This window comes from Vidua macroura, chromosome 4 (assembly GCF_024509145.1).
Source record: "Vidua macroura isolate BioBank_ID:100142 chromosome 4, ASM2450914v1, whole genome shotgun sequence".
In the NCBI taxonomy this organism is placed as follows: Eukaryota; Metazoa; Chordata; class Aves; order Passeriformes; family Viduidae; genus Vidua; species Vidua macroura.
In genome coordinates, this window is record NC_071574.1 from 41,671,908 (window position 1) to 41,699,455 (window position 27,548).

The following is a 27,548-nucleotide window of genomic DNA, read 5'->3' on the forward strand; positions in this document are numbered from 1 at the left end:
TATATCCTTTGGTTGCTTGCTTGCTTGCTTAGGGAAACCTGAAGCCTTTTGTCTTGAGTTCTCTCAATCTCTTTCCTCTTGTCCCTGTGTTTGTTGCTGGTAAAATCAGGCCAGTTGCCTTGTAAGTGCCAAAGAGGGTCACTCTGGCAGGAAACTGCAAAGTAGCAGCTTCCAGTGTGTTCAGTAGTGTACCAGTAGTGAGAGGACAAGCCAGAGCCAGGGGCCTCTCCTGTGGATATAGGCTTTCCTCATGCAGCAGTCAAAAGGTACACCAGCACTGGCACTTCAGATGCAAGCAGGGCTGTGTTCCAGCAAGGGCTGTCCTGGGTGCCCACACACACTGTGCTGTGGTTCCACTTGCTAGACCACTTGCTGATGAAACTTCTGTACCAGAGGATGCACATCTGGAGAAGAGCCACAGCACTACAGCCTTTTTGGATCCTATTAGCTGGGTTTTGGAAAATGAGGACCTAAGTAATTAACTTTACAGGCCACTTGTGCACTGGAAGGGGTTTGAATGCAAATCCCACCCATGACCCATGTACCTGGAGCCTGCTGTTGCTGTCTCCACCATGCGCACACTGAGCATGTACCACTGGGCAGTGACTGCCAGGAGTAGCCATCAAGACTGCAAACTTAAGGGCTCAGAAGTGCAAACCTTTGGGCTAGGTGTGCTTTAGGATTATGGGCAATGACAGGGACAAGGACAGCAGAGAGGGACATTTGACTTTCTGGTTATGGCAGATGGTAGATGTCCCTGCTTCCACAGTGAGGTCTTCCACTTCCCTCTGCACCACTGTTCCTTGCTCGGTAGCCTTGAACCTCAGTCTCAGCTTCCTCCCTGAAAAGCTGTGGGGCCCCAGCCCCTTGCTGCCACTCACCCCCATCATGGGCAGGCTGTGATGAGGGAGAGGTTCTTCTCTGTCCAGTTTAGTGCAAGCCTCTGGCTTGGGCCCAAGGTGAAGCTTTCAGAGAAGTCCTATTGTGCATCCTGCTGTAGTTTAATGTGCTTCTTTGTGGCACAAACTGATGATGACTTTAAGATACTTGTAACTGGTTCAGCTGTAAAACTCACCTATAGCATGACCCTGGCACAGCTCAGTAAAAAGGTAACTGCCTATTATTTTTTCCCTCTTCTTTTTTAACCTAGACAAAGCAGTGTGTTTTTTTCTTTTCTTCTAAAGGAGTGATGAAAATTCCCAGGGGACTTTGAAGTCTGTGGCAGAGGCATCAGGGCCGGCAGGAGGAGAGGGGCAGGAACCATTTTGTCCATCATGGTGCAAGTGCACAAGGCCACCCTGGTGACCAGCCTGAGGAACAGAGGTGCCAAGTCCACAGAGGAACCCCAACTGGAGCCCTCTCCACTTGCCTTGCCCCATGGAGGAGCAGGACACATAAACCTAAAATGCTCCTCAGCTCTGTTGTTCTGCTGTCCCATGGCTCCTGCGCCTGGCAGGCTGGCAGCTCCCCAGAGCCCTCCTGGCATCATGGGCTGTGTCCCATCTTCTCCTCCCCAATTACTTCTTACTTATGAAGAAAGTCATTCTATCTTGTAACCACAGTGCTTTATTTGTTAGTAGGTGCCAGTAGACCCTGGAGGTTTATTATGAATTAATGATGAAGAAACTCAGGAGTCCTCAGACCTAAGGCAGGCAATATATTTATTGCTCCTCCTAAAAGGTAGACCCCTTTGCCTTTATGGTTTTATTGTTATCTATAACCCAATATCAAGAGACAATTACCTCTCATGCTTTGCTGTTAGGCAGCAAACAAGTTTCACAAATCACAGTTAGTACAGGAAAACAAACAAAGCAAAAACCCACTCATTTTTGCACACAGGAGTAAGAAAAAAAACCTAGAAAGCTAAAGCTTTACAGAATGACAAACAGCTTTGAAAAGCTCTTTCACTGCATTTAAAACACTTGCCAGGAGATAGGTGGACCTTTTTTGATCCAGAAACTAATGAAAGATTATTGCCTTAAAATATTTAGACCATTGCAGTTTCAGAACTGTTTGTCTTTCTAAAAATTAGTTGCTTGGGATGTTGTGGAACAGGAAGCTGCCTTTTTTGACACTAGATTAGTAGAAGGTCATCAGGTCCAGTCAGTTGAGACCACCAGGTTCTCAAGACAGAGAAGAACAAGGGAGTTAGTCTCACCTGCTGGCTTTTTTTTTTTTTTTTTTTTTTTTTTTTTTTTTTTTTTTTTTTCTTTGTCTGTCTTTCTTTCTTGGTAAAAATAAAAAGAATAGTATAATCTCTAGACTATATTGGCACATACTGTTTATTCTTTATTCTGTGTCTCCTGACTGCTGCTTTGTGCCATGGATAATGCAGTCAGGGGTGCAACTCTGGCCTGGGTCTCCATGAATAGACAGGTTAGCAGGTAGAAGAAACCAGCTTCTGCCCAGATTTCTTCCAAATTGGGATCTCTGCAACTAAAGGGGAAGAGAAGGAGGGTGGATACCGTTCTCCATAAGGAAAATGAGGCTATTGGAATATCAGGGCTTAAAATCCTGAGAGAGTCCACCAAAATAAAGAGGAAAACTCGAGGACAGAGGAATGTGAGTATGTACTTCTGTAGCAGGGGATTCACAGTTAGGACCAGCAGCTGGAGAAGGAATATCAGTTCAAGACAGCAGAAAAAATTCTTTGCATTATTGGAAGGCTGGAGGATCCCGAACTCCCAAAACCAGCTGAGGTGGGAAACTACATTTGCCTGCCTTCATGGTTTATACAGACTTAAAATAAATAGCAACTGATACTGGAATATTCTGATGTGTCTGTGGTTGTACTGTAAGCATGTGGTGTCCCTGAGCAATGCCCAGCCGGGGTCAGGAGATGGTGCAGCCACTGAGGGCAGTCGCGAGACACCACAGATTACAGGAGGAAGATGAATGAGCACCAAACAATTTCTTCTTCTCTTGTCCCTTCTTGGAGGCAGGCAAGTTTTGCTGTTGGCTCTGTTGGCCATGCTGGTACATGAAACCTTTTAAACATCACTTGAAAGCTTCTCCATTTCTAGCTGTGATTGTCAGGGGAACTGGAAGGGGGGATGCAGAACAGGTTCAGATCATTCTGTAAGATTCATCATATTTCTTCTCTTTGTTTACCTATTGCCAGTTCCAAATTAGCCCATTACCATCCCTTTGAACAGAGGAGAAGTGCTGGCAGAGATCATCTTCACCCTGTGGCTGCTGCTGGTGTGCTCAGTCCAGCCTCAGGCTGTGTTCATGGCTCTCTTTGGTTGCATCCTTTCTTCCACCCTTGCAGGATTTTTGGCAAAGAATTCCTGCTTTTTGCAGCTGGGTTTGTTCCTGGCCAGCTGGGGCCCTTGTCCCTGGCTGAGACCCTAGATGATGAGCTTGTTATAAAATAATTTATTCAGTCTTAGGGTGTGTTTATCACACAAAGCTGTTAGATAGAAGAAGGTCTCTGTGCTGCAATGACTATCTGTGCCCAGGTACTGAGGTACTGTGAATGGTACTTTCATACAGTGAAGCTGCCCACCTGCCTTATTATTTGGCATTCTGGCTAGAATGACACTGTTAGGAGTTGTTAGGACTATCATGACCCACACTGGTCACAAGCAGCAAGTGTTGGAGGGGAACACAGAAAGAGAGCTCCTTTTACACAGAAAATTTCCTATGCTTCAACACTGTACTGGAAATAGGGAAAACAAAACAAGACATTTTTTTTCAAGAGAGAAGAGAATACTCAGCTTCACAGAGTCAGGCAAGTGGCCGAGCAGCTCTTCACTAGAGAGATCTTTTTATTTAGAGGTTGAAACTGGTAAAGAACTTGTCCATTCTGCCCTTTTATCAGCAGTCTCAAATGTAATGCTGTTTTGCTCAGCTTCCTGGAAGGATGCCAAAGATTAACATTAACAGGAGTACACCTTTCCTATGAACAAGGGGGGGAAAGACCAACAGAAAAAGTAATCTATAATGATCTGTGTTGACAACTTTTTCTGAGAAATAGTCCATATAATTCACAACAGGAAAGAGATTTTTATCAACAAACTACTTTAGAAGAACAGACTGATGGGAACAGTCCCCCAGCTTGCATTTTGGTAGAAGGTAAATTCTGTCCCAGTGATGCCTCATACACACTAGATATGTGGAGAAAGGCAGGGTAGGAGTAGATGTGTGAGGAACAGCACTGAGAAATTGTGATGAAAATCATGGAGACATCATTTTCCAAATGGGATGAGGAGCTCTGGCTTGTACTGATACATAGTTTGTTTGCATTGAACTATTTATAATTTTGTTCACACTTCCTAAATAGTACCCCTAATGGAAAACAACAAATTTCTTCTAATCTGTCATGTATCTGAATTATTTGTTGTATTTTCAGTGGGACAAACTACCATTTTCTTGGCTGATTCAGAACAGTGAACACTGGAGACAATGAACTGACCAGGAACAATGAAGCACTGTATGTGAAACCTGTCTGGATATTACCTGTTGGATTGGAGCTCATTGAAACTGATTTGGGAAGATCCACCCTTGACCTCATCCCTTGCCTTTTCCATCACAGGGTACCACAGACAATTTCAGATGTGCCCAAGCCATCTGCTTCAGACATCCTTGAATGCAGCCTTCCCCTGGGCATCAGGGGAAACTGTGTGACACACAAAGCAGCAGCTCCTCTGGTTTTTGGGGTCCTTCAGTGAGAGATTCATTTGAAGCCTGTCTGTGGCAGCTCTCCAGGGCAATGGGGATATGTGGCTGTCACCACTTTGCACATCCCACACTTCACCTGCTGTGGAGCAACCCCCTGTGGAGAGCTGGTCCTGTTTCTATTGCCTCAACTCCTACACCATTTATTCCTCCATCCTTCTCCTTTGTATTAATTTCCTGAGCTGCCCTAGCTGTCACATCTGCACAGTTACCAGCTGGTTTCCCATTTTTAATTGCCCTCAGAGGGCTTCTTCAAGAGTCACACCTGCTTTTGTGGGGGCCTTAATTTGTCACTGTCCAAACTGGAGCAGCAAGCATTTAAAATTCAGCCTCTATGAGCGTGTTGTATTTCTTCAAGTGCGTGATTAATTGCTAGGCCTTTACAGGCTGCACTCAGCTATTTCTGCATAAAAGAGTTTCTTCTGCTGGAAAGCTCCTCACATGATGGATATGAAATATCTTCTTCTCTACACAGAGGACCTGGGTTTGTTCATCCCATTTGTTCTTTATAAAAGAAGCTGTATGAAATGCTAAGAAAGCTCAGTGCCCTCACAATTTTATTCTGTTTAGAGAGGGAAAAATAGTTATTTTTCTTTGTCAGAATTGTTCTTGCAAGGAACCACATGAGATTAAGGCAGGAGGGGATGTTTCAGGATGTTTCACCCAGCCCCTGCAGCAGTGTAAGCAAGCAGTTTGTATAATCCAGCTCATAAACTGCTTGAATTCCACCTTAAAAACATTCAGCTTTTTTTTTTTTTTGCTTTTTTTTTTGTCTTCTTTCACAGCTGCTATTTGAAGACTACTACAAAATCTTAGTTTTTAAGCCCAAAATTATTTCCTTGTTATAGCTGTGATTGGAGAATCCCTTCATGGATGGGCAAGGGCTGCTTTTGCTCTCTCTTACAGAATCTACTCAGTTGGGATGTAGTCAGCAGGGTTACCTCTCTCTCAGCCTTTGCATTCTCATGGACAATGAATGAGCTGAAAGATGAGAACCACATTGCTGCCTACTCTGGAAAGCAAGGACACAAAGTCTTGCACTCTAAAGCTCCACCAGTAGGGAATATATGGAAAAAGTATCAAGGGAGAGTGCAATTTACAGATGGATGGATGGATGGATGGATGGATGGATGGATGGATGGATGGATACATTGGGAGGCAAATAAGCCCTTCCAAAAAATTAATTTTTAGTTTGTCAGAGCCTTCTTCTGCCCAGAGATCATGTGGAGGGTGTGAGGCACCTCTTGGAAATCAGAAGCAGACTCCTGCTGAGTCACTTGGCATGGTCATGTCCTTGCAGGGTTAAAACTAACCTGAACAGGGGGTACAGTGAATGCCAATGCACTGGTTGTTTTAGTGATGTAGGATGAGCAGCACATGGGACCGCTGAAGAAAGGTTAAAACTGCCCCTAATGGACACATGGCCCAGTTAAATACATTTATGTGGCCAGGAGCCTTTGCACAGAGGCAGCCCATGAGAGCAAGCAGGCGGAGTGAGTGTTCAGTAGGGATTGTGGATGATCCTCTGCAAGCCTGACCTGCATTCCAAAGATTTTGCAACAGCTGATGCCACCTCAGCCTCCCTTTTTCTATCTGGCAAGGAAGCAAAGACAGGGTCTCCATCCAATTTTGAGGCTTAATTAATATTCATCGAACAAAGTACCTAAGTGATGAGTAATGTTTTAGTGTATTATTAATTTCTTGGGAAAAACAGAAGGCTGATCAAGAGCTGTCAATGCCCACTCTGGCAGCCACAGAAAATTGGTGGGTTATGTGTTCCCAGCAGAGAATGCTGACATTTTGGGGCTGGCTGCCTGCAACCCCTTGCTGAGGGACGGAAGAACATCTTCTATGCATGCACTGGTGTCCCTTGCTCCTGAAGTCAGACACAATCCTAATACTACAATGCCTCAGTTGCTGCGACCAAGGGAGGATCAAAATCAACTCCCTGGAGCTCAGCTAAGCCCTGATCTGTGCTGGTGTGGAAAGTGGGCACTGAATTTCCCCTTCCTCAGCCCACTCTTCATATCCCTCCTCACCATTTCTTTGCTACCTGTGACTGTTTTAGTCTGAGTTCTCCTGTGCTGACAAAAGCTCAGAGTTCCCAGTGTGGTGCTGCTGGGACATCTGACCCAAGGATTCTGCTTTCAACCTCGAGCCAAGCTTCAAGTGGACACAAGTAGAAGAGCCACAGGTGCGTCACTCCCCTCCCCTCCCCTCCCCTCCCCTGCCCTCCCTGCTTTTGTGTACTTTGTTCCCCACCAGTGGGATCTGACTATAAGGACAACAAAGACAGCTTGAGATGCAGCCCAAGTGCTGAGAGTGGGGATTACATCCAGCTGGTTCCTCTCTTGGATCATTTAGGGCCACAAACACACGAAGGTCTTGCTCTCTCCACTCGTCCTCCAGTGGAAACAGGAGCAGGAGCAGCTGGGAAGCTTGCTCAGAGTGCTACGTGGAAGCAGCAGGTTTGGGGTGAGGAGCGCAAAGGGTACCGGGAGAGTTAAAGGGGAGAAAGAGGAAAAGCTGCGATGAGAGGCGCAGAAGGAAGGAGAAGTCCCAGTCCCTCCTCTCCTCACTGAAGGCAAGGATCCCGTTTGTCCCACGGCGCGCTTTGCGGGCAGGCCGGCAGGGGGCGCGGCCGGGCCGGGCTCCACCCGCCCGCCCTCAGGGCCGCGGCCTCCCCGCTCCGCCTGGCGGGCGGAAAATGGGCGAGCGAGGGGGAGAGGCGGCGTGTGGGGAAATCTGTGTCCCGTTCTGGGCTCCTCAGTCCAAGAGAGACGTGGAGCTCCTGGAGCGGGTCCAGCGGAGGGCAACAGACCCGCAGCAGCCTTGGTACGGTGGTGCGGCTGCTCAAGGCGTTCCGCATCTCGGGCAGACCTGGCTGGGCTAGAGCCAGACCAGGGCAGGCTGCCTGGCAGCTCAGAGTGGTTTCCTGATGAAACTGGGCTGGCAGCGCTGAAGTGGTGTATGTAATTGATACACATTTGGGATAACGTCATACTGGTTTTTAAGTCCATAGCAATTTCCATGTGTTTGAAATATCAGACTAATCCATACAGTCCATGCAATCCATGCAGTCCATCTCTATGATGCTTGAGAATTACCGTGTCCAGCCAACTGCAATCCTGTTTTATTTTTTAACTTTCCCTTAACTTAGATGTGTTTTGATACTTACACAAAAAATGTTTTTCTGTGTATGTGAAAGTTGTCTTTTAAAACAACTGTTAAATACTTATTGTTCTAAAATACAGGGTTTCTAACCTTCCTCATCATCAGGCCATGTTTTCTTAAAAAATTCCAGTTGGATTTGCTGCGACCTGCCCTGTCTGCTACAGCCCTACAGGGAAAAGAAGGTGAGGAAATGTTACACGGAGCTTTTCCAATGCCTTTCACTTTCCAGCGGCCAGAGCTCATTTGGTCTGCACCTCCCCGTGAGGTGTATGGGTTAACATCTGACAGATGCCACAACACCAAGCCTGACAGAATTCAAGAAGCATTTGGACAATACTCTTGGGCACATGGTGTGATTCTTGAGGATGGTCCTGTGAAGGGTCAGGAGTTGGACTTGATGATCCTTGCAGGTTCCTTCCAACTCAGAATACTCTGTGATTTTGTGATGTATTGTGATGTATTAGTTAGGAGACAAGGAAGATGACCAGCACCACAAAACGTTCTCATTCACCCCTTATTTGCAAAGTCTCTGTACTTGTGAAGGGTGCAGGCTGGTGTCTGGGCCAATGAGAAAGTGTCTCCACGGGGCTGCAGTCTGTTCAGGCAATGCAGGCTGCATCTGGAGGGATGCTGGAGGGCTCACCCGCTGAGCCTGAGCTAGCCATGCCACTTGCATGGCCACCAAGGTCATTGGTAAAAAGGGCTCATCTCATTTAGCTGTGAAATTGCCATTTTTGGCACTGTTATGGGGAGCTGACACTGTTATTCCTGTGCAGGTAGTCCCTCAGCACCTCTCTTTTCTGAGGACCCATGTTCATGGAACATGAGGGGAGCATCTCTGGCAGACCTTGGCAGTGCTACTGGTTCAGAGGGAGTCTGGCTGGAAATTAAAGGACTCGTTGGCGTACCTGCACTTGTCCTCCTCCATCATCCACTCCCTGCTCTGTGGTCAGTTAATATAAGGAAAAGGAGATAAATTCTACTGAGTAGGCTTGGAGACTTCTATTAAATTAGTCTCTTCCATGGACATTGTTGGTTTGTGGAGCTTAGAGTGGAGTAGGGCCCCATTATCCTTGAGGCCTGTAGTACTGGTTTTCAAGGTCTTGTTGACATTTGCACCATCTCCCACTGGGAAAGGGGGGCTCTGGACAGCCTGAGCCTAATACACTCTCATACCAGGGAAAATGTTCTTAATTTCTGTGCAAACAGCCGATGTGATGGTGACACAGTAGGCTTAGAGAAGTGAGTTTGGAGAGAGCATCCAGGGCTCACCTCTCTTCTTAGAAGTGCAAAATGTTTTGTCATGTCCATTGCCTAGTGGGAATGACATGTTCAAAAGGATGAATAGGATGGATGTTCAAAACATTAAATAACGAAATACATGTGGAAAAAAGGACTGCATATACAAGCTACATCATCTTGTGTGATGCATTTAATGTCCTTAATTTACATGCTGACAACTTTTAACTTTTAACTTTTAAACTCTAAACAATGTTATCATTCGTCTTTCTGATAATTAATCAGCACAAGCTTCAAACACTGTTTATCACACTTTGATGCAGCAATTAGACAAGAAAGGCAAAGTGTTGAGGGGAAGGTTTTGGGCTATTTTTTTCTTCAAAAATCTTACAGTATTTACAAAGAAGTGCTTTTTCTAACACCATTTTTAGAATTACTCACTCATTCACAATCAGTCATTGTATAAAAACATCATTCAGAAATAGGTTTTAAAATACACCCACCTCCATTGCATAGTATACAGAAAAATAGGCAAGAGTTAAGACACTTGATTTTTGAATGAGAAGGTGAATTGATTCAGAGGTATGACATTTCTGAGGACGAAAGATGCACTTTCCAAAAAATAATGAGCTGTAGTTCGCCTGAAGCCAGTGAGCTTCTTGAAGGTCTGCCATCAAATTTTGCTTTTACAGACCAAGTACCTTTTACCATAAACACAATGCTTGCATTAAAGTCAAACAAATCATACTGCAATTGGATTTACCCTTCAGTATTTGCACATGAACACTGACAAAAATGAGTTACACAAAGTACTCACAAGGATCAGTTTTGATTTCATGTGTCATAGCCCATCGCGGAACAATCAAGGGACCAAATTTGTTATTTTCAATTTCTGTTTGTATAACTGAGGAGCTGAATATACCCTTATACCTTTAGAAACATTTCTTCTGTAAGAAGACCTTGGCTTCTGCTTGCTGGTAAGACTTAAAATGGCATGTTGTGGAGGGGTTAGCAGGCACTGATGGCATCTATCCTGATGATTTTCAGACAAAACTTGGTAATTTAGTTATCTTGTATACTGACTTTTTTTTTTTTTTTTCCTTTAAAAATGTGCTCCAGTGATTTCATTGAGCCTGGTCCATTAAAGAGCAACAGGGAACTCTGAACAATAGGTGCTTGTTTTACAGCTACTGCAAATGCTTCGAAAGCATTAAATTGCCTTTTATACTCAACAGTCTAATAACAAAGCCTGATTTTTTTCCATTTTTCTCCCAATTGATTTGATGGTTCACTTGAGCTTTAATAACACATTACATAAATCTTTACAGCTATTACAGAAGTCTTTTGTCAAGTTCAATTTGGTGTTTGTTTTTTTTTTCCCCACAGTGTAGTCATTCACCCTTAAATGCACTGTAGCACACATACCAGGATCGTGCTTGTCTCTGGATCCAGAGGAGTAGTAAGTCCTGGAGGTTTGTTTTACATGGGGAGGGACCTCAGTCCTTCCAAAGGCAGTTTGTTGCTGAAAGCTCCTGGTTCAGAGGTATATCAGATAAAGTGCTGTGCACTCCTGAAGGCACCTCTGGCAACAGCTCTATCCTCTCCTGCTGTTTAATTTAACTTTGCTGTTACACCTTTGCTTGTGCTTGATAGCCCATGGTAGAAAAAATCACCACGATTAGCTGGGAGGGTGGGAGATGTATCAGTGTACATCTCCCTGCTGCAGAATAAAAGGAAATGTGCTGATCACCAGGCAGAGGTATAGAAAGCAAAATCTGATAGAAGAGCAGTAAATGTTGAAAAAACCTGTAGAAATGCAAATGGGTATAAAACATCAAAACATGATCAGATGATATTATCTTCACCAGGAAAAGCAGAGAGGCTGTTAAAAGCCAGGCTTCCTCATCCTATGTTCTCCTGACCTTTGTGTGTCCAGATGTCTGTTCATTTTCCCATTGGATTTGAAGTGGAGGATTTGTGTCACTTTCTTCTTTCCCATCATTTCCTTCTGCTGTGGTCTGTGAGGAAAGCCTGGCCCTGGAAATGGGCAGAGCCAGTACTCATGCTGGTGCAAATTAAGAAGGAAAGGCTGAGAGAACTATGATGCTCTCACTGCTCTCCTGCTGACCCACCTCTCTCAGCATTATAGTCCCTCAGCAAAGCTCTTGGCTCTTTAAATGTGTGTCTGTATAGATAGGGATTGGCTGATGCTGTAAGGAGAAGATGGGGCTCTGCTGGAGCTGGAGATGTAGGGGTGAACCGGGATGAACCCAGCTAAATGCAGAGAGGTTGGTCTCCACTCCTGAACTTCTCAGTATGGTGAACCAGAGTGAGCTCCTCAGTGAAAGATGCTGGGGTGAGATGTGTTTGATGCTCAGAGATCCTCATGTGCACCCACCAGAAAACTTTGTGGATACCCAGCCAGGATTCTGCCCTCACTGGCAGTGCTGTAAATGTAGGTAAGTGACACCACTGTCCCTAACTGTGTTTGGAGCAGCAGAAAACCTGGCTTCATGTTAATACCATTGTAAATGCAGGATGGGTCAGATTCATGCCTGGTGGAGCACAATGGAGGAGTGGGGGACAGCACTCTATTAATGAAGCTATTATTCAAATGAAGAACTTTAAAAAAACAAACAGAGAAGGATGGAGTTGCTGGTGACACTGACTGACATTGTTCAGGAATCACAGTAAGGAGATCTGCCTGGTGAACAGGGAGAGCAGAGCTAGTGCCAGGACACAGCTGCTGCATGGTGGGAGTGGTGCCAAGGGGGCTGTGTTTCGGAGCATGCACTCCACCCTGGACCAGGAGCCATTGTTGGGCAGTGGCTGTACTCCTGCCAGGCTGCACATGATGTTGTAAACATCCACAGATCTGATGGGAGGCGCTCGGTAGTTGGATCGGAAATCTGCAGGCAAAAGAGAGGAGTTGGCATCATGCAACCCTGGAATGTGGGGTGCTGTGGGGCAAGGGCTCCTTTGCCTTTCTTGGGACTTACCCACCAAGCTGGGATGTGGCATGCTATACAATTTAGAGCATAGCTCATCAAAAACATTAATTTAAACAATTTTATTAATTATTTTTACTTCTAGACCAAATTTATTCTAAAAAATTTTTAAAAACCCTGAATTTTTAAGTACAGGAGCTACTTTACTGCATGTGCTTGACAGATGTAGTAGCCTGACGTAATTGTATTGTACATTCTGCTTTCACTGGTGCAATATAATTAGCCTGGTGCTCTACCTGGTGCCCTGCCCTGTTTAAAGGGCCTGATGAAGTAGAAACCAGGAGTTTTGTGTCTGCCCATCAGACAGGTGGGTGAGGTAGACTTGCCAAAGAAAGTGCCCTGCTGTAGCGAGTCTGAATTCCCCAACAAAAGCAGGATTCATGTGTTTCAAATAAAATTGAAAATTTAGGCCAAAATTTAGGAAAACAGGGCAAAGAGTTAGTAACTGCACTGGGACATCAGAGAAAGGCTGACCAAATCCCTTCACATCTCTCTACCCTGTTTCTTCAGCTATAAAATAGATGCAGTGCAACAAACCCTCCATAGTGAGGAAATCCTGCCATCTATTTGTATTTTTGGGTGTCACAGAGTGCTACATCAGGGTCCTGATATGCCAGGGGCTGCAGGGATGCAGGAGTGAGGACTGTGGGGCTGCAGGGGAAGTAGAACACCAGGGATGGTGTCACTGTACCTGGTCCATATGCGAGGAAGAAGCCTCTCATGTCCATGAGCTCATTGTCGTAGCCATGCCAGCCATTCTGCCAGGCCTCCTTCCTCCCCGTCCCGTTCTCCCAGTAGGGCAGCTTGTCCCTGCTCTGGGTGACAACAGCAGAGCATGGTTAGTGCCTGCCTGCTGGGCTGTGCTGGGGCACTGTGGGGTGCCGTGTTGTGTCTCCATGTGCTGTACCACCCCTTCAGGCCCCACACTGCTGTGACCTGCACAGGAGCTCATGCCCAGGAGGGGTGACCCCTTCCTGACAGCCTTTGCTGTCTCAGTGAGTAACCACCTCCCAGCTGGGAGGCAAGGACAACTCATGTAGATTTCTGCCACAAGCACAAAGTACCACAGTCATTTGTGATGTGTAAGGAAGGTGCTGTCCCTCTCCCCATACCTGCAGCACTGCTCTCCCACCCAGCGCCATGCACTTCCGTGGGTTTACTGGAGTGTTGTTCTGCCCCACATGCCATTGATACCTTAGAAAAATAAGTAATTTTTTGCTCCATTTGAGTAGTCAGCCTAACAATACAAATATCACCTCTACTAGATATTTTCTAATTATTATTTCTTCTCCCTACTTGTTTTTGTATTAAAGCAATGAGGTTTGTTCCAGGGAACACTGGCTCTGACCTGAGACAGTCCCACTCTCTGTGGCCTATACTCTGTTTTATTTCCTTGCTCAATGGATCTATGCTTTATTAATTTATCATTATAAATCTTGTTCTTCCTAGCCCATATTGCACTTAAGAGGTACTTTTAAATTCCTTCCTTACTTTCTCCTGCTTTGTATTAACAGCTTTTACCTACAACCGTGCCATATCTGTCAGAGCAGCAGTCCCTAGGAGCTGATCAAAAAGCTGGAGCAACCTGTCCATGAGTTTCTCCTGTCCCATGCTCCTTAGGGATAGCAGCAGACAGATGTGGCAATCCACATTACCCCAAAACTATGGCAGGAATTTCACTTAAACAAAGAACATCAACTGACAGTTCATCAGACCCATGACATTCATTTCTCTGATAATTACAGAGAAGGAGCTGCACAGTCCTCTAGAGTGTCCAGGTCTAGCCTTCACACTCGGGCACAGAAGGACAGAAGATGCCCCAAAAGAGTTTCCCACATCGCCACTTCGGGCAAGTGCTGCAGCTCCTGCAGGTGGTGAAGCAGAATAAGTGAGGATCCCTTTCCTTTTATAAACATTTATTTTGTCTGATTTTTATCTTCTTCCTTAAGAAAGAAAATGTAATACTCAGCAGATGTACCAGATAATTCCAGAATACTACAGAAAGGGTCAGGTTAGAAGAGATCACAGTAGATCATCTGGTCCAACCTCCCTGCTCAAGCAGGGTTTTCCTATATCACATTGCACAGGATTGCATCCAGACAGTTCTTGAACATCTCCAGTGTGAGTGACTCCACAGTTTCTCTGGGTAATCTGTTCGAGATTAAATGAAACTATTTTAGCTAACAAATTTATTTTCCTGTCCCCATATATTTTCCTGCTCAGACCAAGCGAAGGAGCAAAACAGCTCCTTCTCCTCTTCCTGCCATAGCTCCTCCTTATGCTGTAGCTTCCCATGATTCCTGGGGATTAAGTGTGCTGCTTGCCATCAGGCAATATGCACAGCATTTTCTAGCATCAGCTTCAGACAAGTGAAGTCACATTTAAATTTCTGGTGGTTCTCTGGCAGCATCATGACATTGCCATACCTACACCCCTCCACGGTCTTAGCAGATGTCCTGGACACAGTTGCTTCCCCAGAAATATCAAATGCAGGAGGAGATGGTGTGCTTTCCATAACCCACCCAGACATCAGGAGACACCTACTCACAACAGAATGTGCAGTCAAAGGCACAGTAATTACCATCCTTTTTGGTGCCAGTTGAGTCAGAAAACACACTACTAATTTTATAACTGCAGCTGAAGTGAGAGCTCATGAAATGGAACCACTAATGGCAGTAGCTTGAGGGACAGGGCTGTACAAGAATCGCAGCACTGTCCTTCTGGAGCATCAGGCTCTGCCTTACAGCAAACCCCAAAAACTCCTGCGGCTTCTCTGGGGCCAGGACACTGGCAGCACACTAGTGTGCCTGCCTGGCAAGTCCAAATAGGATGGAGAACTTGTCCGAGATGTAATTTTTCATACTCAGACTAAGCCTGGGCTAGCAATCCTTGTCAAAGATGAAACAGGCGTATCTGAGACTGTGGACCATGGACTTTTCCCTGCATGTGCATGTTTAGAAAATGTGCTGCAATTGATCTCTAAATGTTGGGAAAGTACATGGGATGGGTAGAGAGTGAGCATGCAGCCCTGAGGGCTAACACCATTGTTGCACACAGGAGAGCAGCTGGGGGATCTTAGGCCCAAAGGATGGGGACCACTCACTCGTGTGAAGGGAACAAGGTCATATGAGCAGATCAGCTTTGATACAGCACAAAATCCCTCCTCATCCTGCTTTAACCAAAACATAGATGGACTTCAGTTCCTATGCTCTGTGATGAGGAAAACAACTTTCCAGATACACCTCCTTTGTCTCTTTCAAAAACCACCACCAACAACAAAATCCCCTTTTTCAAACAGCTTTTAGCTATCCACTAGCTAACAGAGACTTTAAAAACCCTGGGAGCATGACAGGGAAGAGCTGCACATCCTCTCTTCAGTGGTTTGGGCAGGAAGTATAATAGAAGGCTCAATAATTTCTTTAAAAATATGACAGGAAACTTTCATTTTCATATCCCATTCACAGATAATGAAAATGTACTGAAGAGAAGGAAAATCTGACAGCATTAATGAGAGGACATTCTTGAAAATCAGAAACAATGGGAAGGAATGGGCAGAGAGACAGAAATAATTATCATAGCAGCAGTGTTTGCTGCACTGTTATTAAGGTTTGTCAGACTTTCAAAGATTTTTAAGTGCTTTTTCATTTCCTACAGAACATATAAAAATGTTCTATTTTGAACTTTTGTAAGAGAGAGTTTAGTTGTATTTTTTAAAAATAATTTTGCAGAAAATGTTTCATATTCCTAGTTTATCTGTCTAAATCTTAACTCTGGCTTTTTATGCTTTTTTTTCTTTTTTAATCAGAAATGTGGTACTCACCCAGCTGTATTCAAAAGCCATCAGTTTTTTTTAGAGGTGCATTTTTATTCAACTGTAGAAACTATTATGCTAAATTCATGTTGGCTAGTGAGAAATGTGGTAGTGTGGACTGAGAAAAGCTTGGTGAGCAGTAGCTCTGAAGGCCATGAAAGTTGCTCAGCTGAGTTACAAAAACCTACAAGGCAACAAAGTGCACTGACTATGCTGGGACACAAAAGAAATCCAGGACTCCGTGGTTCTGTTGCCAGCTTACTGACTTCATGTATGGCCTTGGGCAAATAACTTAACACCACTGCTCAGTTTATCTCCTTAGAAGATACACAGTTGTCTCACGCTCTGAGCTGTGCTGAGCTGCAATTAGTATCTATAATGTAGAGGTGCCCGGTAGTGACACAAGGACAAAATAACAACAACAATTCAAAGTAAGAAAATAAGTTAGTATGAAAAATCTCTTCATGTCTGGGTTCTCTGCTTAACAAGTTCCCAGGTATTCAGTGTGTGCACTGGGAATCTCTGAGGAGTAAATCTCCAGTCTGACCCTTTTCAGACTGGTAGGCTTGGGAGAAATGGGGCGTTTTTAGGACAGTCTGATGGAAGGAAAGCTAGGCAGAAGGAAAAATTGCCACAAGGTATTGCTGAATGGAGGGAATAATAAGGACTTGAAATGGAAACACTCTTTTTGTGCCTGAAATGAAGGTAGATGGCAAGGGGGGAAGAAGAGTAGGGCAACAAAACTGGAATGTGAAATACAAGAACTACTGCTTTATGACAACAAAGAAAAAAGAGGCATCTTGACTATTTAACTGTCTGCGTTTAGGATAGCTGCAATACTGTTAAGTTCTTTTAAGCACACAGCAGAATTTGACATTAGTTTTGTCGTCAGCCCATTGACTTTAACTCAATGATCAGCAATATATTGCACCTTTTCACGTTCCTGTCTAAGTATTTTGCTTCTATATTTTACCTCTACTATGAACCATCCTTCTTCAGCCACGAGAGTTAGTGGAGACACAAATTTTCCTTTTTTGTAGAAAAACCTGTTTGGAATATCCTGTATGTTATAAACATCCATGTGTTCCACAGCTTTCAATTTTTGATATATCTGCAAAACAAATGAATGTTAGGACACCATATGTCTGTAAAGATCATATGGGTACATAGAAACACCTGGATTTGCAAAATGGCTAATCCCCTGTAATGGCTAATCATCGGCACATTCACACCAGGACTTTGCCTGTCCAAAGATCATGGCTGGATAAAACCTGCTTATGTGGTTTAGGAGATTCTAAAAACTCAGATCATAAACACATAAGAATTCATATATTATTTGTATTTATAATACACAAGTTCACAACTGTATACATGTGAGTGCACCAGCCTACAGAAACGGACCAGGGGAAACCACACTTTCCCAGGAGGCAGCAAGTGAAGTGGTGAGACACTCAAAAGGCACCATGTGGAACTGTGTACAGCTGTGGAAAAGCGATATTGTCTTCAGTGTCTGCCACTCATTCCCTCTTTTTGCTCATGAGTAGAGAATGAATGTCACCTCACCTGTGTTTCTTGCACTTACCCAGTCAATGACTATCAAGGGATTGATAGTGCTCAGTTATCTGCTTCGTTAGTTATCTGATGTGAGATTAATTAGCCAAAGCCTGCAGCTTTGAATCTGCACAATGCCATGCAAGGGGTTTATTAATATTAATCATGCTGTCTGAAATATAATCACACAAATGTCATTACATCCCAAATTATTCAGAAAATAGATTTTAAATGCCTGGAAAAGATGTTCATATGCCAAAGAGAAGGCAGCTATTGGAGTCCCCAGACTTTATAATGTTCTTTAACAAGTTAAATATTAATAATCTTCAGGAATAAATCGCTCAGTTCTTCAAAGAATGAAAGGTTCTTCACTAGCCTTTCAGCTAAGTCACCCTTGTGTGTATGTGTGTCAGATATGTGCACTGATGTGCAGTGACCATAAGGACAGCATCAGAGTGTGATGGCACAATTCCTCCCACCATGACCGGGGCTAGACAGTGGTCACCAGTACTTCTGGTGCTTTGAAATGGGGTAATTCTTAGAGATGATAACCACTATGTTATAATACACTCCAACTCATAAACATAGCTCTTTAAAAATCATTAGAAATAAGAGAATCTAGCTATTGGGAAACTGAAAATCAACTTTATTTTGCTTAAAAAACAGCCCTCCAGTAAGAAATCCTAAAAAGAAATGAAGAAAGGAAACAAAACCATAGTATAAGGCATTGTACTTTATTATCCTTAGGAATATTAGGCTGTTTAACGAGAGAGAAGCATGTGCTGAAGAGCTTTGTCAGATGAAACCCCATGGTTGTGTGAAGTTGCAACTTGCCCTTGTTTGAAAGTCTGGCCTACAAAACCAGGGAGCTCTGGGTTAAGCATATCTATGCTGTGATCCCCTGTGGTGCACTTGCAAGTGAATTGCTCATGCATGCCTCTAAGACAACTTTCAGTTCTGGCACTAATTCGAAATGTTCACAATATCACAGACACACAATTCCTGAAGAGACCATTTGGGTGCAGAGATCAGCAAATATTCTCTTTAAAAAAATTGCACAGGCTACAATATACTGTAACTGGATAAAATATAATGTAGAAACCAAAACTATTTGCCTGGGGAACAGTTTGCCCATTTTCTACATCCACTCATATATATTCTGAGGACAGCAATAATGACTTCTCCTGCATTAGTTTCAGGTTAAACTATAATGTACTTGTCTATTAGTCAGAGAAACTACATTTTCATTATTTTCAAGTGATTTTCAAATCTTTTCTCTATTGTTTTAAATTATCCCTCAAAACCCTGAAGTTCTAGCATTGAGCTTTTATGGTTGACTCAATCCAACATGCTTCATCAAAAATCCCTCCAAGGACAATACTGTAAAAAATATTTTTTGTAATTCTGGTCTAATGGAGTTGGTTCTTCAGTGGGAGTTTACTGGAATATGAATGCCTGGACCTGCTTCAGATGATTTGAACATCCTAGCTAGAGTATCAATAAATTGACTAATATATATAAAATCCTAAAAGTGCATTTTGAACTAAAATATTTTAGCTATTTATCAGAAGCTAATAGGGGTGGGGTTTAAAAGCATGTGTCCTTGCTATGTAACAACTAAAGTTCATGCTTTTTAATTTGCCTGGTGTGACTTTCCTTTAGAAGCCAGCATCACAAGGGTGTTACAGGATCAAAGTCTGACTCCTGATAAAAGCTGATTTTTGCACACATCTCTGAGAGCAGTATTTGGATGTTAAGAGAAAACAGAAGACAAAAATGGCATAAAAAATAAGAAAACACAGAACTGAGGGGTACAACTATGCTGCACTTACCTCTGCCTGCTTCTCTGGAGCTGGCCAGAGGCTCACAACAGGACCTCGGTCTTTCATTTGTATGGTATCACTCATATTGATATAATTTTTCAGCTCAATCACTTTATGTGCCCAAGAGATGTCTGTCATCCCATGATCAGAGAAGAGGAGGACGTTGATATCATTCTGAAGGCCTTTGCTCTGTGAAGAAAGTGCATGACAAGTTTTAGGATCTGTAAGAGCTTTGCACTGTCTGTGCCTGCTGGAAAATTTATATCACCTTTTGACCTCCAGTGATTCTGTGGAAGTTAACCAGAAGGATCATGTCCATAAATATCCTGCAATGTGCTTTGCCACCACCCATAATGGTGGACATCCACTTTTACTTGCTGCTCTGGAAAAGTCTGAGAGGTTAGCACCAGAGTTTTTCCAAAAAAGTCCATGCAGCAATTTTGCCATGATACCACTTGTGGAAGGGGTGTTTCTCTCTTTCTCTCCCAGACATGAGCACTTAGCATTAGAGCTTTTAATATTTAGTGAAATTGAAGATACATATTCCTCTCTTCACTGAAACACATAAAAACTTCAACATGCATTTATCATTATCAGAAATATTCACAGAATTGTTTTTTACCCAAAAGATTTTCTCACTGCAAAATCATCTCAATAATGCTTTTTTAAAACCAAGTTTAAATTACAGAGTTCTGTCATAAAAACCACTATAAAAGTTAATTGTCTGATTCCACAAACTTTAGGAAACACACAGTTTTGATTCCTTCGCCTACAATGAAGTTCAGCTAGCAACACAAGTAATAAACAGAGCAACGCATATATTGGTTTGTGGCTTCCTGGAGCTACTGGTATAAATCTACCAGGAGGGTTATAATATCATCAATGAAAATAATAATCAGGGTAAAGGTGCCTTGACTTTCACATGAACTCAGTGGCCTGTTTCTCAAGAAATAAAAATTTACAGCCATTGTATTCAGTTACACGTGTTAAATGGGCTCTTGGCAGTGCCACAAAGAACAGTTTTAAAAGCCTTTTCCAAAGGCACCCAGGAGCTGGGTTTATGGATGCCACTCACCTTGATGAGTGAGATCATGTTGCTCAAGGCTTTGTCCACTTCCTTCAACGCGTTCTTCCGCTGCTGGGACGAAGGGCCGTAGTGGTGGCCTTCCACATCAATGCGCTCATAGTACACTGCAGCCATCTCGGCGCTGTTGTTGCTGGGTGTGGGAGAGAGGGCAAGGAGTGAAAGGCTGACACACATGGAGACCTCCTGGCTGCTGGCATTGCTGTCTTCACAAGCATGTAGAGCCACAAAACCCTGTTTTCTGCTTCCAACCTGTGCCGTCCTACCACCTATTGCACTGCTGGGCTCATTATTCACACCCAGAGTCTCCTGAGTTTGCCTGAGACTCCCATCAGAGGCAGCAGGTGGAAAATGCCACATGCGAGGACAGGCTGGCCCGGCCGTCCTCTACTAACCCCTTTGAATTAGGAAGGCAGCTTTCCCTTTAATAACAAAGAAAATCTGATTTCTATGCTGAATGCCCCTATTAAAAGGATTATGGGAATTACCAGTCAAATGTGCTTTAATTAAAGTTTGGCACTTCTGGCTTTCTCCTGTGTGAGGTCTTCCAAACCACAGAGGTCAACTCGGGATGTGCTCTGCCTTACAAAATACCAAGCAGTATGAACGGGGATGGGATTTTAGAAGGGGGTTTTATTCAGGAACATGAGCAATGGAAACTAAAGTAATCCCAGAATTGCACAAGTTTAGCTGATTGCACTTTTTTGCATTGATTGCTCTCAGCCTAATTAGTGGGGATAGCATGCACATTAGTGCTCAATTTCATTTTCATGATCACTTTACTGTTCACTGCAAATCTCCCTGAGAGAAGTTGTGTGGATAAAATCACAAACCTAGACTCCTGAAGTTCAAACCCAGTCTTTTTGTGCTGTACTTAATATATGGCAGAGCATGCCATCCATATTACATGCTCTCACCCATATGAAGATCCCTACAAAAAGACTTGTTAATTCAGCATCTCTGATTAAAGACACTTGGGTAGTCTGGTGTAATGAGTGGGACAGAGGAGGCAAAATCAAAGGTGAGGGACTGAGTGAATGAATTAGTGTCTGTCATTTGCATTTCTCAGTTTGTAGAAGGCCTCAGAGGAGCAGTCCTGTGAGAAGCTGAAGATGTCTGCTGGGGTGGGAATTTCTCCACTGCTAGCCCTGCAGAACAATGCTGTTTCTCACTCCTCAAGATTTTAAAATAATTTAAATGAAGTGGCCCTCCCCTCTCCTCAGTTTCATTTTAAGCATTACTTTCCATCTGTATCAGGCATAAATTACTTTCTAAAATTTAACCCTGTAATTTCTCTATTGCATACACAGTCATTGAATCTACTGAAATAGTTCTCTTCTGCTGCAGTGCCTGTATTACAAACTACTTAAACTAATTTGTCTTCTCACCTGTAAGAAAATTATCATTTTGATCAAGATAGAGAGAAAGATAGATAAGAAAGAGATTTATTGCATAAAACAAGTGATCTCATTTAGGCTGTGGTGAGATTTCTCCATGAGGGCTCAATACTTTAAGGAAGAATATTTAATTACTTAAATGGGAGAAGCTCCAGCAATGCAGCATGCTTAGGAGTTTGCAGGATTTGGTACAGCATGTCTGGAGTTTCACTTTGTTTCCAATTTTTGCCTGTTTTTCTATGAAAAAAAAAGGTTTTTCTAAGAAAACCCTTATCATTGCTTGCATGGGAGAGGTATTCTGTCTTCAGACGAGGTATTCTGCTAGTCCTGTCTTCTTCCATCACCAGTAACTTTCCAAATAAATTACTTAGAAATGATTGCTGAAGAAAGTTGGACAGCACTGATGGCAACACCAAAAAGTATTTTATATTCTACCAGCACACTTTGCAAGTACAATTGCAGACTTGATGACACCTCCAGGAAAGTATGTAGATTACAACAGCCCATAAGTTACTGAAAAGATTCAAGGGAGGTTTCAGCTTTACTTGCCAAAAATAGATGCTTGACTTTGTTGTGAATAGTCTTAGTCCAAATAGTGGTCTTGAAGCACCAGTTTGAAAAGACTGGAGAACGTTGCTGAAGGATGATTTCCTTTGGTTGCAAAAGAAGCTCAGTGGCTCCCTGATGAGTTAGGTACTTCTCTACCCTGGAGTCCCTGCAAGGTTTGCTAATGCTGGGAGCCCAAGTGCAGTTCTTTAACTACTAACACCTGCCATTAGGGCTACTGAGCAAGGCACTGCTCCAGGCAACAGACTGCCCTTGACACAGGCCATTTTCTCATGTATAGCTAAGAACAGTCTCAGCCTAATGGGCTTTTCTATTTACCTAGGGTGTGAAAAGGAAACACACTGCATTTGCCAGCCTTTGAACAGCTTCAAAAGTCAAAAGGACTTGTGAAAGATATAGATGAGAAGCTCAAGACTCTTCTACTTGGAGATGCTAAATCCCGCTAAATGAATATGTCTACAATAAAAGCATTTCAGAGGCTTTACTTCTTATGGGCTGGCACAGCAGCATGAAACTTCTAAATCTTAAAGAAATAAACAAAGAGGATGGATGAGAGAAAGAATAAGGAAAACCTACCAGATTTTTATCTGTTTGTTCTCTACCCTCCCTTCTTACTTTAAGTCCCTGCAGTATTTACACCCAAACCTGGTTATTAATTTTATCTAAGATCATTCATTTTTCTTCTTTCCCACCTTGTTGGAGGCAGGGCACTTAGTTTAAAGGAAAAGAACTCAGGAAGAAATTCACCAGGGATGGTGTGTAAACAGACACCAGCGACAGGAGCTCCTGCTTCACTGGGATGATCTGTAGGATTTGGGCACTTCAGAAGACTGTAGCTGTTATGTGTGACATCTTGGTAGCAGGGATTTACACTTTTCTTGAAATCATCAACTTTCACCTCTTGCAAGTTGTTCTACCAACACTGTTGTTGTGTCCCTTGCCTTTTCCACTGCAGACAGCAACAGGCAGCCTTGTGGCTTGGGCAGAATTAGCTACTGAAACTCTCCAGCTACCCAAAATAACAGCTTGAAGGGCTGGCACTTTTAACAGTTTGTGCCTTATTTTTAACCATGTTCACAATTACAGAGCCGAAAAACAGCACTGAGCACCCTTATACACTGTGCTTCACAGAAACCAGGCAAGAAGCTTCAAGTATATCTTCACCCATCCCAAAATGATAGGAGACCAAAAATCTTTCTACAGTAATTCTGGGTTTCCATCAGAAGTCAGAGCCGATTTCTGTATTACATCTTCCATTCCCTTTTTTATTCACTGAGTTAAAAGCATTGCAAAAGCTCCAGAAAGCCTCCTATGGCACATATGGCTTCATGTTACATGCAGGTAACTTTCTTTAAATCTAAGCTAAATAATTTCAGGATAAACCTCTCACATGGTCTCAGAAACCTTCTGTCTAAGCCCATCCTGCAAATAATACTTATTTGTGAGCATCTGTGCAGCAGGGCTCAGTGTGCAACTGCAAGCAACTTTTCCAACAGCACTCTCATCATTTTGGAGACTGTAGTTCAAGAAAAATCAACATTCAGCACCTGAACACAAAACTTTTTGGATACAAATTGCTATGGCAGTTGCAAGTATTAAAGTAGAAGGGTTTCCTAGGATTCGATTAATTATGGAACTAGCAAGGCTTTAAAAGGAGGAACTTAGTTATGGCCAAAGTAAGGCATTGGTGCTGCATGTGGTGGTGCAGTCTTCCCTGATTTTACACCCTGTGTGGATTTGTCTCTTGTAAACGTTTGGATGAGAGATGATGGAACTTGAAAGCTGGGTCTGGAGAATCCATTTTTCCAGGAGTTATCTGAGATATATATTCCCATCAGTTGGACTATATGGTTGTTGTAGGTCCCTTCCAACTGAACTCTTCTACTCTATTCTATACCCATATTTGCACAAAATCAATGCCCTCTCCAAAAATATTTTGCTTGAGGTGTTCTTAAATGAAGAAAAAGCCAAAGCATCAGTCTCATAAACAAGTGACTGGAGCTGAATTTCAGTATTTCCAAACTCCCTCTCTAAATACAAGCATTTCAAAGCCTTTTCTTGCAGGTCAGTGAATAGACATGCACAGACTCATCCTGAAGTTGTTTGAAAGAGCAAATTAAAACCAGTTAAGTCAGGATGTCTCCTCCTTGTTGCAGCCTACAGAGAAACAGAGGAGCACATCTTTCCCTCCACTCTTAATGTAAGGGCCTATTTCTGTTACGGTGTTGTTCCTATGATGATACTATAAAGCAGTCTCAGCCCTCATCTTCCTACCTGGAAGCCCATCCTGAAAATCTCCCTGATAGTAAATCCAAATACTTGTCCTAGGGAGAGGAAACCCCACACAGCAAAAATCTAGTGACATACCACAGAGACTCGAGGGCATCGCTGATGGCGTCTGCAAAGTTTTTGTCTGTTGGGACACTGAAGTACTCGCGGCAGTAACTTGGTCTGACTCCAAGGATTTCGACCTCGCAACCTACAAGCAAAAAATGTGATAAGCTCTGCTATTTCACCTTGATCACAGACCTCACACCTTGGTGTCCAAGTTGAGGTCTATAAACCCCCTGTGATATTACTTACCTTATGCCTTCCCTGCCAGAAACCATGTGGTTGGCAAGGGAAAGGAGCAAAGAGGTTGGTTGGACAAGTGCTTGTAGCAAACTGTACATTGGACCCTTTTATTTTCCTCTCTAAAAGGAAGGTTTCTGTGTGACCTTCCCACAATAAAATGCTTATTCCCTCATGGCAGACCATTTCCACCTAAATCACCACCTGGTTTATATTTTAACTTCTATGGCCATATAGCCTCATTTCCCAGCTTCCAACATAATAGATTTAGATATTGTTCTCTGAAACTTCAGCAAATACTTTCCAGTTAGACACGCTGTGTCTTACACTGCAATATCCTCTATAAACTGTATTTTATTATGTGATACTGGCTCTCCACTATTGTATCTGTTTCCCAGGAGGTCTTATTAAAACAGTGTAAACCAATTTACTCTCTTGGTAACTTGCGGCCTTTCTTGCAAAATAAAGTCTGTTTTGTGGCCTAAAAATTTATGGCAACAAATCCTACAGGAGAACATGGCCCTGAACATAGAAAAACATGTTTTTGTGAGGTTTCTTTGCCCTTTTGCTCTCCAGTTACTATGCTGCTGAATAATATTAATATTTAAAAGAAGTATGCTTCCAGAAAAACACTGGATTAATGCAAATTATCATTCCAGAACCCCAGAGTCCTCCCATCACAGTTAGGCATTTTCTGATGTATTCAGAAATACATCAGAAAACAAGGGGCACAAGGAGGAATCAAAACCAAAAAAAACCCCACCTTTTGCAAAATGGCCTCTGTATACAGCAACACAGTCTGGTCAAAAAGGCATCTCTAAGCCAAAGCCTGAATCTGTACATCTGGGTCCCTCTGCTTCTCCTTTGGGAGGAAAGTGAAATGCATTAAGGACTGTCGTAAGTTGACTGATTGCTTGGGGCATAAGAAAGAGGTGTAAGTACAAAGAGGGCTCTACAGCAAGCAGAGCTACTACCAGAGGTGATTTACAGTGGTTTGCTTACTGGGACACTCAATAAAGAGAGTCTGTCTGTCTTGCTTCTCAGCTCCCATGAGCTCACATCACTCAGGTGCAGTACTGGTGCGCAGGGAAAAGCACACCGCTTGCGGGCCAAGCTGGCTAGGAGTCTTCTGATGTGATGGTTCAGGAGTACCATGAAAAAATAGAAAAACTTAAATGTTTAAGCTTAGGAAATTTTTAAAACCTTCAATGATTTGCAGAAAGCCAGATAAGTCAGATGGAAATTATCCTTTCCAAAAGTTAAAGGGCAGTAGCACACATGACAGATTCAGTCTCTTTGCCTGTGGTAGCAACTCCCAGGTCTCCACATGCTTTGTGTGTTTCAAGTAATCTGTTGTGATTAATTAATTATTTGCAACAATAAACATCAAATATAGTCAACTGATTTCTTTTCCTGTAAAAACACATTTGCCTACTCTTGAAACTATATCTAATTTTTATTTCTATTAAAATTGTGGGATGGTGCTTACTTTTCATTCTTTCCCTGTTGCCCCAAACATATGATTTAATATTCCACTTTCTGCATGAAAATACCTCAATGTTCATGTCTCCACCATGATCCAGCATGAGTTGTCTGCAGCCTGGATAAACAGCCAGCAGATTACTTTTCAAGAACTGACTGTCTAGATCACCCCACAATAAAACTCCTATACATCTGCACACAGCATCCTCAAGAAATTATACTATGCAGCAGAGATGGGTCCAAGATGATACTTAACCAAATAATCAGAAAAATGTATTCCATTAAAGGCCTGAAGTCATACCCACAAGACCCCTTCCCTGAGGGCACAGAGCTCCAGTCTTTTCTAGGATGTTCTGGGTGCTACCAGCAGCAAAACAAGGGCTTTCAGCTACCTCAGATGCTAGAAGTGATGCAGTTGTCCTCTGTGGGCTTTGCTAGTATTTCAGGACTGATTTGGAACTTTGGAGTAAATTTCTCCTTTCATAGTTGAGTCTGGCGCAAGATTGTCTCCAAAACCAGGCAAGAAGTTAAGAATGCATTTGAAAGTAGTTAGAAATACCTTGTGTTTAACTTCAGGTGGATAACTGCTCAGAGCCAGTGACTAATAGGATCATTTTGCATTTTGCCACTTTTTTTCTTCAGATACTGACATCAGGTTGTAATTTTCTCAAATAACATTCCTCAGAATTACTCATGAGATAATTTTAACTGGGATATTTTAGTTTCTGAGATATCTTTGCTATTTCTAGATTGTCAAGTGATGACCATGACGTAAAAGACTACAGGGTAGCAAGAATTAGAAATCATTTAATCATTTTGGCCAGTGGTCTTCAAGTGTGCAGTTCATTGACAGTACCATTGGAAATTTAAGACATTTAGACAGCAAGAGCTTCCTTTTCCTTTTTCTGTTTATCTTTTTTTTTTTTTTTAGCCTCTATGATGAATAGAACTTAAATTAGGTTTTTTTAATGTTAAGGCTTGTTACAAGTCCAAAATACTGGCCATGAAGAAATGAAGGCTCTTTAATATTTAAATTTCATTTTGGTAGAGGCTAGGACAGATGGTAAATTTTCTCTTTTATATATTACAGGAAAGAAAATCTAAACAGATTTAGAGCCAGACAAAGGGAATGCTAAGTTTTTCTTGGTTAAACTACAAATA

At 42.8% G+C, this 27,548-nt stretch overlaps 2 protein-coding genes across 3 annotated transcripts in view; one reads left to right on the forward strand and one right to left on the reverse strand.

The window, feature by feature from the left end:
* The window catches only part of STOX2 (storkhead box 2), a 40,639-nt gene extending 38,451 nt beyond the window's left edge, over positions 1–2,188 (forward strand). Inside the window, exons 7-8 of one of the 2 annotated variants that reach the window (XR_008436723.1) lie at positions 1,185–1,323; positions 1,581–2,188. Coding sequence is in view for 1 of the 2 variants with exons in the window: in XM_053975492.1 (XP_053831467.1) it covers positions 1,185–1,213 (29 nt within the window). In the remaining variant the exon portion in view is untranslated. Of the gene's footprint in view, positions 1–1,184 lie in introns of both variants that reach the window. The other variant, XM_053975492.1, reaches the window with a different exon arrangement.
* A 7,080-nt stretch (positions 2,189–9,268) lies between these two features.
* ENPP6 (ectonucleotide pyrophosphatase/phosphodiesterase 6) overlaps positions 9,269–27,548 on the reverse strand; it is a 32,095-nt gene continuing 13,815 nt past the window's right edge. The window contains exons 3-8 of the mRNA XM_053975498.1: positions 24,702–24,813; positions 20,362–20,503; positions 19,296–19,475; positions 16,886–17,023; positions 12,793–12,916; positions 9,269–12,002 (exon numbers count right to left, since the gene is read on the reverse strand). Of these exons, the coding sequence (XP_053831473.1) occupies positions 11,779–12,002; positions 12,793–12,916; positions 16,886–17,023; positions 19,296–19,475; positions 20,362–20,503; positions 24,702–24,813 (920 nt within the window). The 3' untranslated portion in view covers positions 9,269–11,778. The remainder of the gene's footprint in view (positions 12,003–12,792; positions 12,917–16,885; positions 17,024–19,295; positions 19,476–20,361; positions 20,504–24,701; positions 24,814–27,548) is intronic.